The sequence below is a fragment of the Oryzias latipes genome, chromosome 23, assembly GCF_002234675.1.
Source record: "Oryzias latipes chromosome 23, ASM223467v1".
In the NCBI taxonomy this organism is placed as follows: Eukaryota; Metazoa; Chordata; class Actinopteri; order Beloniformes; family Adrianichthyidae; genus Oryzias; species Oryzias latipes.
Genome location: NC_019881.2, coordinates 10,707,549 through 10,726,935, shown reverse-complemented (window position 1 = coordinate 10,726,935; position 19,387 = coordinate 10,707,549). Strand labels below are relative to the sequence as shown.

Below are 19,387 nucleotides of genomic sequence, written 5' to 3'. Positions count from 1 at the left end.
CCTGCAGTGCGTTGGTGGACACAGGGTCCACCATCTGTCTTGTTAAGAAGGGACTGTTACCAGGGACTTCAGGGTCTCTCCCAGAGGGTTGGGTTCATACTGAGACTGCACTTCTCACAGTGACAGGCGAGTAAACCAACATGCCAGGGAAGAAATTGTTGTATGTGGCAGTTGGGGCTATTAAGTCCAAACATGAGTTTTGGCTGGCTGACATCCAAGATGGCTGCATTATAGGGCTTGACCTCCTTGGTCGCTGGAGGGCATATGTTTACGTCCCACAATCCTCAATCTGCATAGACACTGAGGTCATCCAACTGCGGTCCAGAAGAAGCCACAAGGGGGAGCAACAGAGCATTGCAGCCCAACACAGCAAACCTGCACGAAAACAGCGTCACCATCGGCGGCCACAGAAACACAAAAGAAACCATGGGGTTGCACCTGACCCGTCTCTAACTCCTGTTCCATCCCTTGAAACAGTTGCAGCGATTAAAGATATGGAGGATCGCAGCAATGCTACCCTCAGCAGGAAACAGAAGGAGCAGCTTGGGTGCTAACTCCAAGAGTTTTAGGACATCTTTGCTTCTCGTGAAGAGGACTGCACTAGAACAGGTCTGGTCCAGCCCCACATTGACACTGGTGAGGCTAATCCAATCCGCCTTCGCCCTCACCGTCTGCCACTAGCGAAGTGCCAGGCGGCTGAAAAACTACTCAAAGACATGGCAGCTATGGTATTATTGAGCCCTCTGACAGCCCCTGGGCTGCACCAGTGGTCATGGTGCGCAAGAAAGGCAGAGGATGGCATCCATGTGTGGACTACAGGCGCCTCAATGCAGTGACTCGAAAATAATCTTACCCCTTGCCCCGCATTGATGACGCACTGGACTATGTGACTGGCTCGTGTTGGTTCAGCTCATTGGATTTACGCAGCGGGTACTGGCAGGTGGAGCTGGCACCAGTGGCCAGGCCCAAAACAGCATTTAACATCGGCCAAGGACTTTGGCAGTTTAAAGTAATGCCTTTTGGGCTGTGTAACACCCCAGCTATTTTTGAAAGGCTTATGGAATGGGTTCTTAAAAACATCCCCCGCACACGATGCATAGTATACCTGGATGACTTGCTGGTCCATGCCCAGAACTTCACATAAGTGGTCCACAACCACTGATAATCTCCCCATCTGGGGCTCCCCGCAAGATCTCACCCCGTGGGGTCAAAATGAGTAAAAATCCCAGAACCACAAGGAGGGACATAGTGAATGATCTGCAGTGAGCTGGGACCAAATTAACAAATTTAGCACACTACGCCACCAGGGACTATAATCCTGCAGTGCCAGACATGTCCCCCTGCTATAGCCAGTACATGTGCAGGCACATCTAAAGTTTGCTAGAGAGCATTTGGATGTTCCACAAGAGGATTGGGTAAATGTCCTCTGATCAGATGAAATCAAAATAGAACTATTTAAAAAGAACTCCACTCGTCGTGTTTGGAGGAGAAAGAATGCTGAGTTGCATCCAAAGAACACCAAGCCTACTGTAAAGCACGGGGGTGGAAACATCATTCTTTGGGGCTGTTTTTCAGCAAACGGACCAGGACAACAGATCTGTGTAAAGGACAGAAGGAATGCGGCCTTTTATTGTCAGATTTTGAGTGAAAAACCTCCTTCCATCAGCAAGGGCCTTGAAGATGAAACATGGCTGGGTCTTTTAGCACGACAACAATCTCAAACATACTGCCCGGGTAACGAAGGAGTGGCTTCATAAAAACCAATTCAAGGTCCTGGAGTGGCCTAGCCAGTCTCTAGATCTCAACCCCATAAAATATCTTTGGAGGGAGTTGAAAGTCTGTGTTGCCCAGCGACAGCTCCAAAACTTTTTTATGATTACAAACCCTGCTAAATGCTGGTTTTTCAGGTAATTAGGCAGGTGGGTGCATAGTGGCATTTTAAAGGTTTTAAGAAAAAGTTCAAATTTAACAGCAATGGGTGAAGCTCCAACTACACCCACCACACGCTAACACACGGAATGGGATTCCAAGAGGGGATTGTAAAAGTTCACTTATGTCCAAATAAGAACCACACTCTTTTTTGACATTGGTCAGTGTTCGCACGGGCACATTTGGAGGTCACGCAGTGGCCATCAAGTGACAGGCGAGTGGCAGGAAGGCAGCAGCGCAGTAACTGACTGATAGGAGGGTCTCCAGGGTCCCTAAAATTCGTCTGATGATTGGCCGATTTCAGACTGCCTACCTCCAGCCACCCACTGTCCTCGTGCTGCCATCCCACTGTCCGATTGTTAGAAAATCGTACGGTGGCAGTGCAGGCGCTCGAAGAATGCTGTTGACATGGCTGGGGGCCCAGCGATGACTGGTAGTCAATCTGGCGATCGTGGTCACTGTGGGTCTAAATGAGGAGATGGCATTGATGCTGAACAAAACTCATTATGGGATTGATAGCACCACAACAACTCTGAGACCTGTGTCTTGATGAATAGCGGTTGATGTTGAGAAGAACACGAAGAAAACAGAACATTGCGCTTTCTTGGGAGGCATTTTGTCTAAAAATGAATAAATTTGTAAATTAACAAGATTCTAATGTGTGCTCAAAATCTGAGTTCTGAAGGACCAGTGGTCCAGAATGGACCGCTTTTTACATACCCTCCAGCTACCAGGCAGCTGGCGGCCGGTGGCCATTGATAAGTACGGCCGGCATCTGGAGGCTCCTATTGGAGCTGCTGCCAGTCGGCAATCTGGCTGCCATCGCCCTGTGGCTGCCCAGCTGTTGCCCGATTTCATAACGGCGTCATCCCAGACAGACGCTGTCTCCCTTTGTGACCACACCAACAATTTTCAACCTAATCTGGAAGATTCTGCCGATGCCTCCCCATTGCACGGTGGCTGTTGTATTTGATACCATAGCATTAAACAGAGGAAACAGGAAATATTGACTGCTATACTGATTACCGTAATTTCCGGACTACAAGCCGCTACTTTTTTCCTGCGCTTACAATCCTGCGGCTTATTCAGTGACGCGGCTAATTATTGGATTTTATTGGCGGCCGCCGTGTACGTATTTTTGGACACAGTGAATAGTTTGAATTCTCTAACATCAAACACAAGTCATTTGTTTTTCAACACACCTCTAAGCAGCCAAACAACATGGACTTGACTTCAGGTCTTAGACACTTCAGTCATGGTTCAACAAAACGAAACACGCATGTCCAGCCGCATCCCAGAATCCTTTGGTGCCATTAGACCCAACGTGCACGTGATCGCCGCTACAATATGATGAAGCTTTCAAGTTAAAAGCAATCGTTAAAAGCAGCGTGAAAAAATCACCAACGGGTTTGGAAAAGCCGGTCAGCTGCGTGACGGAGAGAACAGCGCATGCTCAGGAGTGAATTTACCTCTGAGTCATAGTGACTCGGCTGGCTGCACGTAAATATGTGGCAATAATATCAGCCTTTATTTTGTCGGGACACGACTGGAAACACAAATTGACGTGGTCGTGTTAACGGTTTCTAAGGACTGAGCAGAGATTTGCATTGAAACGCTCACAGCCTCCGTGTGAGCTGGAGACTGCGTGTCGTGTGAGCTGCGGGGCCGATGGCAGTCTGATGGCTCCCACACGTAACAACGCATCCGCCCCTCATACACAAAACGTACAGTATTAAGTCCGATTGCTCTGCACAGACACGATTTGCTCCGTTCACCGGCGCAATGGGGACGAAGCGCTCCTCCCTGTAGCCGCGCTGGCCAGAGGTGTCGGAGTAGATAGGAAGGGGAGACAAGGAGCGCGCGGGAGCGCGGAGGCGTCGAGCCATTCTGCAGGCTGCAGCCAGGGCTCACTCGAGGCGTCCGCGGAGCAAGTGTTTGTTGTGGAAGGAAACTTCTGACCCACGCGCCGCGAGGAGGCGCGCGTATCGCGCTGAGGCGCGCGCTTTTCAGTCGTCGCTGCTTTATTTTACTAGTGTGTTTTTTAAACAGCCCTGTTACTCCCATAACGCTGCCGCGACACAAGCGGAAGGAGAGCTTTACCCGTTCACCCCTCCATGCTCTGCTGCTCATTCTTAAACACGTACAACAGTATGGCGAGCCGGGCGTTGGCCCCGCCTTTAGCCCCTAAGACTCATGGGAAATGGGGGATCGGGGATGTAAATTTCCTCATCATAACTGAGGGATGTAATGTTGATTATATGGTTACTGTTTGTAATTTTATGTGTGATACCTAGATTGTCAATAAGTTAAAAAAAATAATAAAAATAAAAACCATAACTGAGGAACTTGTGAACAGAATAGAGGTGCATACTGTTTGGCAGATGCAGATAGACTCAAAGACATGAGCCTGAGGCAAAAATGACTCCACCCACTGTGTGCTAATAAATCACACTTACACTCTGAGTCAGGAAGTGATCCGTCATGATGACAATGTTGCCCAATTCATGCGGCTTGTACCCCGACGCGGCTTGTGTATGTATAAAATTGGTTAAACACGTGAAAATGGGTGGGTGCGGCTAATAATCGGGTGCGCTTTGTAGTCCGGAATTTACGGTATTTTTTATTAAAATTATAAACCTTTATGAGTTGTGACATCATCTTCACTGAAACATCCTTCTGTGTTCCGTCAAAACTACAGTTGTGGACAAAATTGTTGGTACCCCTCAGTTAAAGAAAGAAAGTCCACAATGCTCACTGGAATGACTTGAAACATTCAAATTAATTAAATTAAATTATTAAATTATTTAATTTTCAATAAATTAAAATTTATTGAAAATTAAATAATCAAAATGAGCCATTACTTTTGAGCTGTTGACCAACAGAATTATTTAAAAAAAAACTAATGAAATAGGGCTGGACAAAAATGATGTTACCTCCATAAAAGACTGAGAACTAATTGCCCAGGGGGTCATGATGAACTCAAGTATTTCCTTTAATTGACATTACAGCTGTTTTCAAAGCCATAATCAGTCAGTCTGCCTATTTAAAGTGAGACAAATGGTCACTCACATTGCTGTTTGGTAAAAAAGGTGTGTTCCACACTGAACATGGACAACAGAACGCGAAGGAGAGAATTGTCCCAGGACATTAGAAACAAAATTATAGACAAACATAGTAAAGGTAAAGGCTATAAAACCATCTCTAAGCAGCTTGAAGTTCCTGTGACGACAGTGGCACATATTATTCAGAAGTTTAAGACCCACGGGACAGTAGCCGACCTCCCTGGACGTGTCCGGAAGAGGGAAATTGATGACAAATTGAGGAGACAGATAGTTGAAACTGTATCCAAAGAGCCCAGAACAACCTAAAAAGACATTAAAGGTGAATTCCTAGATCAAGGTACATCAGTGTCAGATCGCACCATTCGTTGTTGTTTGAGCCAGAGTGGACTTTATGGGAGATGACCAAGGAGGACACCAGTGTTGAAAGGAAATCATAAAAAAGCGAGACTGGAATTTGCAAAAATGCATGTTGACAAGCCACAAAGCTTCTGGGAAAATGTCCTTTGGACAAATGAGACAAAACTGGAGCTTGTTGGTAAGGCACATCAGCTCTATGTTCATAGACCCAAAAATGAAGCACACAACGAAAAGAACACTGTCCTTACTGTTAAACATGGAGGAGGCTCAGTTCTGTTTTGGGACGCTTTGCTGCATATGGCACAGGGTGTCTTGAAGTTGTACAAGTAAAAAGAAATCTCAAGATTATCGAGGCATTCTGGATAGAAATGTGCTGCCTAGTGTCAGAAAGCTTAGTCTCAGTCGCAGGTCATGGGTCTTCCAACAGGACAACGATCCAAAACACACAGCCAAAAAACCCCAAGAATGGCTCAGAGAAAAGCGTTGGACTATTCTGAAGTGGCCTTCTATGAGCCCAGATCTGAATCCCATTGAACATCTGTGGAAGGAGCTGAAACATGCCATTTGGAGAAGACACCCGTCAAACCTGAGACAACTGGAGCAGTTTGCTCATGAGGAGTTGGCCAAAATACCTGTCGACAGGTGCAGAAGGCTCATTGACAAATACAGAAACCGTTAAATTGCAGTGATTGCCTCAAAAGGTTGTGCAACATAATATTAAGGTATGGGTACCATCATTTTTGTCCAGCCCTATTTCATTATTATTTTTTTTAAATAATTCTGTTGATTAACAACTCAAAAGTAATGGCTGATTTTGATTATTTAATTTTCAATACATTTGAATTTATTGTCACTTTTGAATGTTTCAAGTCCTTTCAGTGAGCATTGTGGACTTTCTTTCTTTAACTGAGGGGTACCAACAATTTTGTCCACCACTGTATGTAAAACCACAGAATAAAAACGGTGACCATCTGTAAACAGACAAAGATTAAGTCCTAACTACTCTCGCCACATGCTCACACACAGAATGGATTTCCAAGAGGGGATCCTAAAAGATCACTTATGTCCAAATTAAAACCACACTCTTCAGCTCAGTCATGAGCTGCTTGTTCCAAATCTTTGCTTCCCTCATTATCAGTTAAAAGGCAGAACTACAAGCAAGAGTAAATCCTGATGGAGACTATTTAGTGCTCTGCCAAGAGCTCAGCAGGAGAGAAATCCATGCTGACAGCAGGGAGCTGCTTATTGCTGAGCAATGCTGGATATAAATACACTGTTACTGTTGCTGCTAATGAGCTCGGACTTTAACACACAGTCTTCTCTGGCAGGTCAATTCAATTCACAGATGAGCGCAAAAATGTATTTTTGTGGTGAATGTCTAAAACACCAAGCCGATGTCAAGTGCAATGCTAGGAGCAGTGGAGGACCAGATGAGGACCAAGCAGAGCTCGGCATGACTGAATTCTGAAATGTGGGCTATGAAGCCAATTCATCCGTAATTTATCTGCAACTTCTGTTATTAACAGTCAACAGAAAACTCATCTCTGTTTCAGTCTGGTTCTGTTACTTCCTTCAAGACAAATCATGTCCCTTCTCTAATAGATGGAATAGCTTTGACCCATCATTATCATCCTCATGATTCCAGCACTTCAGGGTTTTACGTTTACTGCATTGAGGTGATGCTTTGTGTGCATTTCCTGCTGAGTATCATTCACAGCTTCCAATTGGACCAACTACTATTTCATTTCAGGAGCAGTCAGTCATAGTGCTGGCCTCCTCCCCTCTGCTCTCCCGGTGTAAACACATGATATACAATCCCATCAAACAATCCCGAAATGGTGATGCTTTTTAGTTGAAATTGTCATGCTGCATCCCTGCAGGACACGCAGGAGAAGGGATGTTTGGTGCAGCAGGTGCATCTCTGAGGATCACAGTCCAGCTGATTTTCCTTCATTCACAGAGTCAATCAATACTATCGTTCTTTCTGAGGACCAAATAAACAGAGGTGGGAAATTAAATGAGGTTTATTGATCAACACAAGCAGACCGCCGAGGCCCAAAGACATTCATGCTGAGGATGAGGATGGAGATGCTCTGATGAAAGAGCTCGGTAAAAAAACAGGTTGTCTTAGGTTGAGTCAAAGCTCAAACACAGGGCAGAGCTGGTTCTGTGAACTGGGTCAATGAGTTCAGACTCAACCTCTTGATATAAGGTATATCAGGGAAGCACTGTCACTATCAAACAGCACCAGGTTGTTGACCTGTACAGGTGATCTGGCCTTTTGGGTTGTTGATGACCATGGAGGGTCAGGGAGAGGAGCGCCGCATCTTAAGGGAATCGCTGGAGTATCTTGCTAAGGCTTGTGAAGCCACCGTAGGGGACTTCATGAAAATGTAACGTACCATAAAACATGCGTGTGGTAAGTGTATCATGAAGTATTTGTAAGAATAATGTAAGTTGCACATACTTATGATATACTAGGGAGGCTGTCATATGGTGTCCTTACACCACACTCTAGTTTTTAATAAGGTGTGAGTACTAACTCCTTAATGACCGCATGCAATGTTGTACACACAGGGTGTGCAGGTGATATGTAAGGACCTGTAAGAGGCCCAATCAATCAAAAATATCATTTTTAGCATGTTCTTTACTGTTCTTTATTGTCTCTGTGCAGAGTCCTGTGGGTGACACCAGAGATCATTGGTCCAGGGAACCAAGTCAATTTAAATACATCTCTGCTAGTGAAACATATTTTTTTATTCAGTGTAAAGTTTGTATTTTTATGCCTCAGCTTTTAATCGAATCTTTCAGAACTTTATTACTTTAAAAAAGTGTTGCTAAGTTTAAATGTTTTTTCTAATCTTAACGCATTTGATGGTTGGCACCTCTGCAGATGCATAGCAGCAGCTTTAGATCAGTTATTATTGCAGACCAGGATAAGCAGAAAAATTGCAGTGACTACAATTTTAATAAAACTCTTTACAATAAGGACCAGGAAACAGAATTTAACGAAACATTAAAAAAAACAAATTTTAGATGAGCAAATGTTGCAAGTCGTTTTGGGAGTTAAAATAAAAAACGTTGGTATTTTCAAGCTACCTTAAGTCAATCCTTTTACTCTACAAACTGTCTTCAAAGCATCTGACAAATACTAAAAGTAGAAAATCATAGATTTCAAATAGAGTTTTCCGCAGGTTTACAGAAATGGTCCGCTGGAGGCCATTAATGTGTCGCTTTCAGATCAAATTGTGTGGAAAGCAACTACAAAAACAAGGAACTTCAAACAGACTGGGCACAAACCTCATCTCCTCATTAAAACTATAAGATGAGCTGCAATTAGAAGTAAAGCCACAGTTTGTTCGTGTCATAAACATGATCCGTGTCTGTTTTGTTTATGCGTTGGTCGAAATATCACCAGTCTGTTTTATTCTTCCTCTTTTTTTATTCACAAACATTACAGAGCAAAACAGTTCTCCAAAAAAAGAGAACTGGGGTGGACTGTTGGAACAGATGTCCAGAGCATCATGTCTTGGAAGGTTCTGGGAAATTTTGCCAATTTGCAATGGTTCTTGTTTGAAACAACATCAGTGCCTTTGAGCTATTTTGCCTTTACAAAAAATAAAAAAAGCGGTGGGGGTGTGTATTATTTATCTGTATGTGACTCTCAGGCTGTGTGAATATGGCTGCAGTGGCCTCAGGACAAAGGAATTAACCTGGAGCGCCTGATGCTTTCCTTTGTTTTCTTGCTCTTTTGTTTTGCTGCATGGACGTAAACAAACTCACACCTCCCATCGTGTCAGTGCACAGGATCAGTGACTTCAAGAGGAATATTTCTGTAAAAGCGATGCATGAGGACCAGCGTCCTTCAAGTATTTAAATGCTTCACACCTCAGAGCTGAGCTCTCATGTAAATGTGGCAACAGAAAGGAGCTGAATCGATCCCGCATGGCTCCGACTCCTCCAAGGGAAGAAGAAGGAAAGCACAAACACACACTCAAATACCCACACAGAGAACGCCATCTGTCATGGCTGTCAGTAGCCTAGCCACCATCCTCCCCTGCAAATGGGCCACAACGCAGAAAATAATAGACTGGGGGAGAGATAAGAGTGGTGAACCGCTGCCCAGGAAGCTGACAGTGGTTCACTCATGCTCGTGCCTGAGCCACAGCCTTTTCTGTGGCTGTCGTTGGGCTCTTCCTGGTTCCTTTGGCTCACAGATGAGACAGCCTTTTAAGGTTTGGCTGTTTATCAGATCCTGAACATTTCCTGAAGTACCAGCTGTAAAGGAAAGTGGTGGCAGCTTTAACCAAATCCAAAAAATGTGTGTGTGTTGGGGGAATGGTGGTATGCCAACAAATTTTCCAACATTACTTTTATGCATGAGATGATTCTGCTAAACTGCGTGTAACTACATTTGAAATATTTCACAAAACGTTGACAAACCAAAGCATTTAATTTTAAGACAGATTTGTGTAAACCTTTGAAAATACTGATGTGGCTGTGCTTCAAAAACTGTTTTCTGGCTTTGGGTAAGTGTCCCAACCCTCAGTGAGGATAGTGACACGTGTGCCTACCTGTGGCTGATCTGCGTCCCCCGCAGATTGGACATGGTTTCTTCCAGGTTTTGTCGGAGGTCAGCGATGTTCTTCACTGTCCTCATGCGTCTCGTCTCAGCGTCTTCTCCTGAAAACAAACATTTTGATTGGTCAACAAGGCACACCTCTCAGCCCTCTGACAGACGCTAAACCATTGACTTTATAAACAAGTGGATAGATCGGCTGTGACATCACCATAGAAAATGCTTACTTCCCCCTCCAGCGAAATTAAGCCAATTCTGTCACCATTTTTCCCGAGATACGGGCGCCGCTATCTGGAGCGATTGGTCCTAGTAGGTCTGAGTCAACCTTTCTTTGGCAACAACTGTCACCAATCAGGGATGTAACTTGTTTGAAGTCCACACCGTCTTTCCACTGAAAGCAGCTCGGGAGAATCTGTCAATCAAACGTTCGAGGTATGGCCCAGTGGGCACCAAAAGCTTTCACTGAGGCATCTGATTGGTCAGTTTGGGACTTGAGTAATTTGCGATGAAGAAAAAACACAATGAAAAAGAATATGCTATCATATCAAGAACATGTTAAAAAAGGTATCAGAGGAAGAGTGATTACTCTGACCAATAGAATGAAAGCTGTTCATTTCTCAACATAAGCCTATGAGATTTTAGTTTCTTGGAACCAGCAGGTGCTTCCTGTATGGAACGCTAGGGGGAAGGGGCCACTCTCTCCAGTTCTATATGCAGTCAATGGACTACGCACTCTCAAACACATTATAGGAGGGGAAGAGAACTTGTGACAGTAAGCGTTTCATTGGCTGTCAGGAACGACTCATTAAAGGATTAATGAAAATTGAAGGCCAACCAGTAAATCAGGCTGCACGAATGCTTTGACTTGCAATGATAGACATCAGTGAGATCGTTGACATGCCAACAAAAAACACCACAAAAAAGATTTGTGACTGTGATGTAATGATCTGAAAACGCTGGTCTTCATGGTCCATCATTTGATTTCTCTCAATAAACTCCCTAGAAGCAGCAGAGACTTTGGTTTGTGTTGGACGTGATGACGATGTCACACCAAAGTAACGGCTTGTCTCTTCCATTTAAGCCTCTCTGTTACCTTGTCCAGCTCGCTGCATCTGCCGGCAGGTTGCCACAGAAACAGTAATGAACATGTGGGAAAGGACAGAACATCAGACATCAGCCACTCTGCACTCGACTTAAAGACTAATAACCGTCTTCACAGAAGAGATGATGTACCATAAGTAAAGTCCCAGTCCCATCATCTTATGATTTATTTTCAAAGCATTGATGTTTTTAGCCAAAAAAACCCTCGCCATTTTCTAGAACAGTGTTTTTCAACACTTTTTTAACCAAGGTACACTTTTTACTTGACAAAATACTCATAGCAACCAAAAAACAAACTAAATCTTTCTTATGTATTGACATACAGTCTCTTTGGGATCTCACGTCAATCTTTTGCCACAGCACACTGGTTGAACAACACTGTTGTAGAACATAGTTTCTGCAGTTAATCAGTAATTCACCTGTGTGTTGTGTTGGCACAGAGTAAGCCCGCCCGTACTTCCCATCACCCATCTGTTTACACTGTTATGCAGGCTTACAGCCCCTCACATCCCCAGCCTATCATTAGTGCCACACAGAGCAGGGAGCTTGTGACCTGCCCAGCATATTTTCTACATCACAAATATGACCTTTTTAAAACAGCTTTTTTCATCTGCTCCTGATTCACAATGATTTTATTAAAAAATACCCAGACAGGCAAATTAAATCTTAATTTTCTTTATTTATGACCTCCATCATCAGAAACAATGCCTCAAGTACATTTTTAAAAAACACAATTTTCATCGGAGTAGGTCTTCAAGCTTTGGCTCTACAGGTCCATGTTTAGAAAAAACACAAAAAAAGGAAAGTACTGTTTTTACAGCAATGAACTACCACAAGGCTGCTGAGTGTTGGAGGCATGAACAGGTCTCTACAACAGTATCTGTGCCATTGAAAACTTTTGTTAATGCCCCCATTTTTTATGGTATGAACTCAAAGATGTGAAACATTTTCCACATACACAAAATAACCAGTTCTCTGAAATATTGTTCACAAATCTGTCTAAATCTGTGATAGTGAGCACTTCTCCTTTGCCAAGACAATCCATCCCACCTCACAGGTGTGCCATATCAAGATGCTGATTAGACAGCATGATTATTGCACAGGTGTGCCTTAGACTGGCCACAAGAAAAGGCCACTCTGAAATCTTCAGTTTTGTTTTATTGAGGGGGTCAGGGGACTCAGACAACCAGTCAGTATCTAGTGTGACCAACATTTGCCTCATGAAGTGCGACACATCTCCTTCGCATAGAGTTGACCAGGTTGTATATTGTGGGAAGTGGAATGTTGGTCCACTCTTCTTCAGTGGCTGTGCGATGTTGCTGGATATTGGCAGGAACTGGAACACGCTTTCGTATACGCCGATCCAGAGCATCCCAAACATGCTCAATGGGTGACATGTCCGGTGAATATGCTGGCCATGCAAGAACTGGGATGTTTTCAGCTTCCAAGAATTGTGTACAGATCCTTGCAACATGGGGCCGTGCATTATCATGCTGCAACATGAGGTGATGTTGGATGTACGGCACAACAATGGGCCCCAGGATCTCGTCACAGTATCTCTGTGCATTCAAAATGCCATCAATGAAATGCATCTGTGTTCTTCGCTCATAACATACGCCTGCCCATACCATAACCCCACCACCACCATGGGCTACTCGATCCACAACATTGACATCAGAAAACCGCTCCCCCACACAACGCCACACACGCTGTCTGCCATCTGCCCTGAACAGTGTACACTGGGATTCATCCGTGAAGAGAACACCTCTTCAACGTGCCAGACGCCATCGCATGTAAGCATTTGCCCACTCAAGTCGGTTACGACGACGAACTGGAGTGAGGTCGAGACCTCGAGGAGGACGACGAGCATGCAGATGAGCTTCCCTGAGACAGTTTCTGACAGTTTGTGCAGAAATTCTGTGGTTATGCAAACCGATTGTTTCAGCAGCTGTCCGAGTGGCTGGTCTCAGACGATCTTGGAGGTGGACATGCTGGATGTGGTGGTCTTGGGCTGATGTGGTTACACGTGGTCTGCGGTTGTGAGGCCGGTTGGATGTGCTGCCAAATTCTCGGAAACGCCTTTGGAGACGGCTTATGGTGGAGAAATGGACATTCAATTCCCTAGCAACAACTCTGGTGGACATTCCTGCTATCAGCATGCCAAGTGCACAATCCCTCAAAACTTGCGACATCTGTGGCATTGTGTTGTGTCACACAACTGAAGATTTCAGAGTGGCCTTTTCTTGTGGCCAGTCTAAGGCACACCTGTGCAATAATCATGCTGTCTAATCAGCATCTTGATATGGCACACCTGTGAGGTGGGATGGATTGTCTTGGCAAAGGAGAAGTGCTCACTATCACAGATTTAGACAGATTTGTGAACAATATTTCAGAGAACTGGTTATTTTGTGTATGTGGAAAATGTTTCACATCTTTGAGTTCATACCATAAAAAATGGGAGCAATAACATAAGTGTTGCATTTATATTTTTGGTCAGTGTATTTTGTAACTTATGTTTTAAATTTACAAATATAGTTTCAAATTGTCAATGTTTATTTCAAGATTAAACTTTTTTTTTTCAAATTTAAAATTTAATTTGTCAAATTTTGGATATTTCCTTCAGTGAGTTATTTTGCATTTAGAACTGTTTCAATTTTTCTTTTTTTTAATTAACAATCTAACATTTAATTTATTTGAAACTGATGCTAATTTGACCCCATAAGAGTCTTAAAAACAGTATAAATGCTGGTGGCAGTGTAATGGTGTTGGACTGCTTTGATGTATCTGTTAGAGGGGGAAATAGTAGCTGTTCAATAATAAGCCACTGAATTTAAAGTTGTATCTGAAAACCTAAAATAATAAACGCAGAAAAATCTGAACAGAAAGTGAATCTGGCAGGATAACCGTTGAGTCAATCCAAGAGATGAAGAATAAAAAAACTGATGTACTGACTTGAACTGGAAAACAATGCAACTGAAGGGAAAATCCCCCCAATTGATGGACTGAACAGACAATAGTTTGAGCTAAAGTGAGTTCACATTCAAAAAACATAAAAATTACGTCACTTAAGTCCTGAAAATCCCCAATCTGAACCTATCTGAACTATTTCTATTGAAAAAGTTGGATTTTTTTTTATACAAAGACTATAGAAACATAATATTTTACTTGCTAAATAGGAGAAAAGCTTCTTTTCAGTTGACCATAAAATCTTCTTACTTTAAATTTTTGTTTTTATACGTTTTACAGTTTATGTTACTTAAATAAGCAGATTCACAGCTTAAAGGATTAAAGTTTGTGTTTTTTTTCCACAAATGAAAAAGATTTCATTGCCGTGTTTTGACAGCAGAGCTCCTGCTTTGACGTGCGCTCTGGGAGGATGCAGGTTTTTTCCATGTGCCGTTGCTGCAAAAGCTGCTTGCATGTCAGGATAAAATCTATCGTTCACAAACACAAACTGAACCTTTGGCTTATTTTTAGATTCTTGGCCCAACAGTGTTTTAGAAGTTTTACAGCTAACCTGAAAACAACTTCAGGTTTCCAGAAAAGTTTTAGATATTTAAATAATGTTCAGTACAGAACCTTAAACATACAGCACTGCCATGACCACATAGTGTAACATTGACAGCAAAAACTACAACATTCTTCTAGATAAAACCATTCTTAGGGACAAATTTGAAGGAAAGGAGCTCAGCTTGTGCTCACATTGCTGATTCTTGTCAGTAGTGAGCACATCATGAGTGCAAAAACCCAGGATGACATGTCTGTTCAAAAAGGACTTCCAGCTGATGATCATAATGACAACTGGATTCTTGGAACATCTGCAGCACAGCTGCTTCTTCAGAAACCTTTCTTTTTTTGTGTCCTCGTCACTCCTATTGAACACCGATCCTAACAGGTCTCTGCTGGGAAAGATCCAATTTAAAATTCTATTAAAAAGTGACAGGAACCCCGGGTCTCGATCATGTTTGGACATTTCATGCAACACTGAAGGGAAGCCAGAAGCATGTGTGTCCAATTATAAGCTCATCTTTGCAGCAGACAGCCTCCAGATCCTTCGCATGGGAAATAAAAAATGCACACATTTTATTTTCAGGATTAAAAATTATTATTATTCATTCTGAACCGTTATAATAAATTTACCGACTCAGCACTACTGGTGGATAAGGAGCGTGTTAAATCCTCTTCACCTTTTTGCTCATGCAGAAACTTTTCTTTGGATTTAAGCCCCAGTCATGATTCTCAACAGAGGCAATTTAATTTAATACTCTTTGCAGCATTTGTTTTTTTTCCAATGCAAGTTTAAGGTAATTTTAAAAGTGACGCTTCTTAAACCAAACGGACAACTTACTTTTTTCATTCTGGCAAAACAAAAACCAAATCATTGAACAAAGAGATTTTAATTCCCCATCCTCTTTATGAACTTTTCATTGCCAACAGCAATCTTCAGCTGATAGGTTGCTGTAACCTTTGTTGGCCACTAGATGCCCCTATTCTTTCTACTTTTCTGTTAGACTAATGCGTAACACAGTAAACGTTATTGATTAAAAAGAAAAAAAGAAAAAACATTATTTTTGATTTCTGTATAACATTGTCCTTCAATAATCCTGTATCACTTACTCTCCCTGGGTTTTTTCTAACAGCTTTCTTGATCTTTTTCTGCTTCTTTGCCGGCTGGGCACTTCGTGTTTGGGCGTATGATGGAGGCTGAGGTTTTGTCTGAATTCCCTCCCTCTCCTCAACCCCCTTAACTACTAAAGAATAGGGATTTAATGATTCATCAATTTAATCGATGAATCGATTTCTATTCCTACGATCGAAACCGTTTGATAGATTTATTTTACTACAAGGTGAAAATAACCAAGTGCATCACAGCAACATATATGATGCAGCAAAAATTGATCAGTCCATCATTTCAGTCCAACATGTGGAAACACTTTGAGTTTAGCAAAGACATGAGACCATACGCCTGCAGATTTTCTAAAGGCTGCTGATGAAATGGACTGACTGAATGTAAGTGTGGCCGATGTTTTCCAAACTCTGGTGGGTGGGAAAGCTACTAAAGTGTTAGTAATGCGCTCAGAGAACCATGTTTATGTGAGGATTAGAACACTGACATTCCCAGAGTTTGCTTCTTTGAGCCCTGATTCCCGATTTGAGGTGCTGTTGATAAAATTACCCCACATGTATGTCAAAACATTCCTGTTTGGCACGTGCGGGAGACTTACGTGGGTGAGGCTGGGTGTGAAGCACCTGCTCAAGGTCGCCCAGCATGGTGAGGATCACCTCCTTATCCAGCTGAGCGGTTCCCTCACGAGGACCTCCCCCTGACACCTCCTCTTCTGCCCAGTACCCACTGTCCTTCTCCCTGCCTCCCTGATTCTCACCCCTTCCTGAAGCAGCAGACTCTTTGCTGAACCCCCCATTTCTGCTCTCCTCATCTACCCCTGACCCCTCCCTGAACTTCTGCTGGGGGTCGGTCCTCAGATGGCTGCTGCAAGATCCTCGCTGTTGCCGCCCACCAGCTGCCGTGCATCTCCAAGGGACCGGGATGAGGGAGTGCTCCGACTGTGAAAGGACCTTAGTGAGAGACAGAGACAGGGATCGGGCTCGGGTCCCGCGTGCCTCCTCCTTCCTGGTGCCCACCTCCTTCCTGGGGCTTGCTTGTAGGCTGCCTCCTGCTCGATGGGAGGCGGTTGAGTGCAGAGTCCAGTTGTGAGGTTGGGAGAGACGAGTTGGAGCCTCGCTGAGCTCAAGGGAGTAGACGCACTGCTCGCCTTCGCTCAGGTGGGTCAGGTTAGTAAGAGAGCGCTGCTTGATCCGCAGGTTGAGGTTGTCAGGGAGAGGCTGGGGAGGCCGCTGAGCTGGACTGCCCCCCTGATACACAGAGAATTCTGCTCCCCTCTTCATCTCTGCTCACCTTTTCCTCATGCAGGAACAGTGTGAGGATCCACCTGAGAGGCTCCCTGCTCCCCACGGAGAACAGATGGAGGGAGGGAGGAACCGTAGAACTGAGCCAGCAAAGAGATGGGTCCTGACGACCCACACCTCCCCGATTGAGGTCCAGGTGTCTACAGGCTCCAAGGCTGGAGGGAAAGCAAGGTCTGGGGCAAAGCGGGGGGAGGAAAGCCCCCGTTCAGCCGTCAAATCCATCCTGGAGCTGAACCATGCTGGTGGTCAGGCAGCAAAGCAGACACAAACACTCACTGCTTCCATCGCGCTCTCCGTCCACATGCTGTCAGGGGCGTGGATGAGCGCGCTGCATCTCCCGTGCCCCCCCCCCCGCCTCACTTATTCTCTTTTCAGTCTTTTCATCCACTCTTATCTTGTTCCCTCCACCTTCTGTCTTTGCTGAAATTACCAGCTCACTGCCACACTTCAGCTGCCTCCCCCTCTGACACCTCCTCCCTGTCCTCACAGTGCAGAATGAATGGGTGTTGAAGGCGGCGAGCAGGCTCACGTAGCTCGCCGTCTGGCTGCACATTCCAGTGCGCAGCCTGCACTTTCTCTCCACCAGCTTGCTCAGCCTCCTAAGTGCTTATCTTCTTCTTTCTTTTAATCCTTGTCATCCTTCATAGGAGCTTTCTTGTTAAGTCCCTCACACCATCCCTCTGCCTCTGAGGCTGGGAGGTGTTTGCACCTGAGCTCTGCTGCAGCACGCCGTCCGTCCGCCCGCTGTTAATTAAAGGCGGGATGAGGAGCTGTGCCCAGAGCTTATCGTGGATCAACGGCATGCCTATCAATCAATGCAAACGGTATTAGCCCCCTCTGTATTAGTCACACCTGTGCTGCACACATCTGCCATCCTACTAAAAGAAGTTGCTGGAATAAAATCACTCCAGAAAAAAAAAAAAAACTCTTGCAAAAAGAAAACAAGCAGCCAGAATGCTTGAAAAGGCAAGCACTTTCATGTGGCGTTTGTGGTATTTTCCCTGAAATGGACTCATTTCTGTTATTTCACAGAAGAGGAAAAAGGACGTGACAACAAAAAACGAGTCCTTTTATCTGGACCCCAAACAAAAGCAGTGGTCACCCATCCCATCCTAACTTTATCCTCAAAATGACAAGTTTCAGAAAAACCACCACCAAAGCAAAACGTCAAGAATGTTCGAGCCGAGGCGACATCCCTCAGACCTGTAATCACCAGCTGTTGTTTGTGCATGCTGGACTCTGTTCAGTTCCACTTTGCATTTGATTAAGGGTGACCCCTCTTGACTTCAGAGACATTTGGTCTTGTTTGCTGCTCAAATGATTGCTGAATCTGGCATAAATAGATAAAACCGCTCTATCTGGTAAAAAGTTATTCAAGCAACTGAGGTTTTTTCTGCTTCTTGTTGCTGCAGTTATCAGTGGGTTGCATTTCTTTTTCTAACAGATGTTCATTAATTCTGTATTTCTTACTTTGTTCTTCAACAGTTGCAGTTAGAGGGCTGCATTGGGATTGGGTCCCGCCGGGTCCCACGGGACCCAACCCAAATCTCGCGGGATTGGGCGGTTTGAATTGTGCTGCGGGCGGCAAACCCCCCCCCCACGGGATCAGTCCTGCTGCCATGAATATCTCATGAATATATATTAGGGCAGTGTTTTTCAACCTTTTTTGAGCCACGGCACACTTTAACCTTGACAAAAATCCCGCGGCACACCAGTATTCAAAAAAAAGAGGAAAAAAAAGGATAAAAACAGTCTGTATTGATCCACAGTCCCTCCATGATCTCACATGCATTTTTGTGATAATTGTGGCACTAAAAGCTGTAAGTTGCAGCTGTTTTTTCTAATAAATGTAATAAAAGCTAAGTTAGAAGATTTAAAAACTTTTTGATTTGTGTTCGCTGTTTCAAGACGTTAAGAAGAGAGACTCGTTGTGCGCCAAGACGCTCACGCTGTCATTTTTAACCCAATGCATCATGGGAGATGTAGTTAATTATCCGCCGAACGCAGAAAGACCAGCGTCTCCGAGCTTCATGGTTTTGTTCACTTGTTCCACGGTCTGACACCGGATTCTGTGGAAAGTTACACCGCTAAATACGAGCTTTAGCTGGTATTTTTGTTAGAACTGAGCGACTTTATCAGCAGAATTCAGAGCAAGGAAGTGAAGACGTTAACCACTTCTGATTGGTCAGACTGATGACATGTGATTAAGAATCCAAGAATGATTGGCGGAGACAGTTAAAGGGGCGGGACTTTGCCGCAAACGGCTTTAGCTGCAGCCAAATCGCGGTACCAGTCATTCTTATCAAAATGTTTTTAATAGAATCAAATAAACACAAAGAAAAAAAATTATTTTATGATCTTTCATATAGCTAATTTCTAAGTGTTTTATCAGGGCCTGTTTGGATGAACAAAGAGCTGAAATCCTGGAGAT

The 19,387-nt window shown here is 43.9% G+C and overlaps 1 protein-coding gene across 11 annotated transcripts in view; it reads right to left on the bottom strand.

The window, feature by feature from the left end:
* nav3 (neuron navigator 3) overlaps nt 1-19,387 on the bottom strand; it is a 236,108-nt gene that overhangs the window by 71,386 nt on the left and 145,335 nt on the right. For 10 of the 11 annotated variants that reach the window (XM_023952465.1, XM_023952466.1, XM_023952467.1 and 7 more), the window contains exon 10: nt 9,923-10,031. In XM_023952465.1, coding sequence (XP_023808233.1) covers nt 9,923-10,031 — 109 coding nt within the window. Of the gene's footprint in view, nt 1-9,922; nt 10,032-16,253; nt 18,393-19,387 lie in introns of those variants that run through there. The other variant, XM_023952473.1, reaches the window with a different exon arrangement.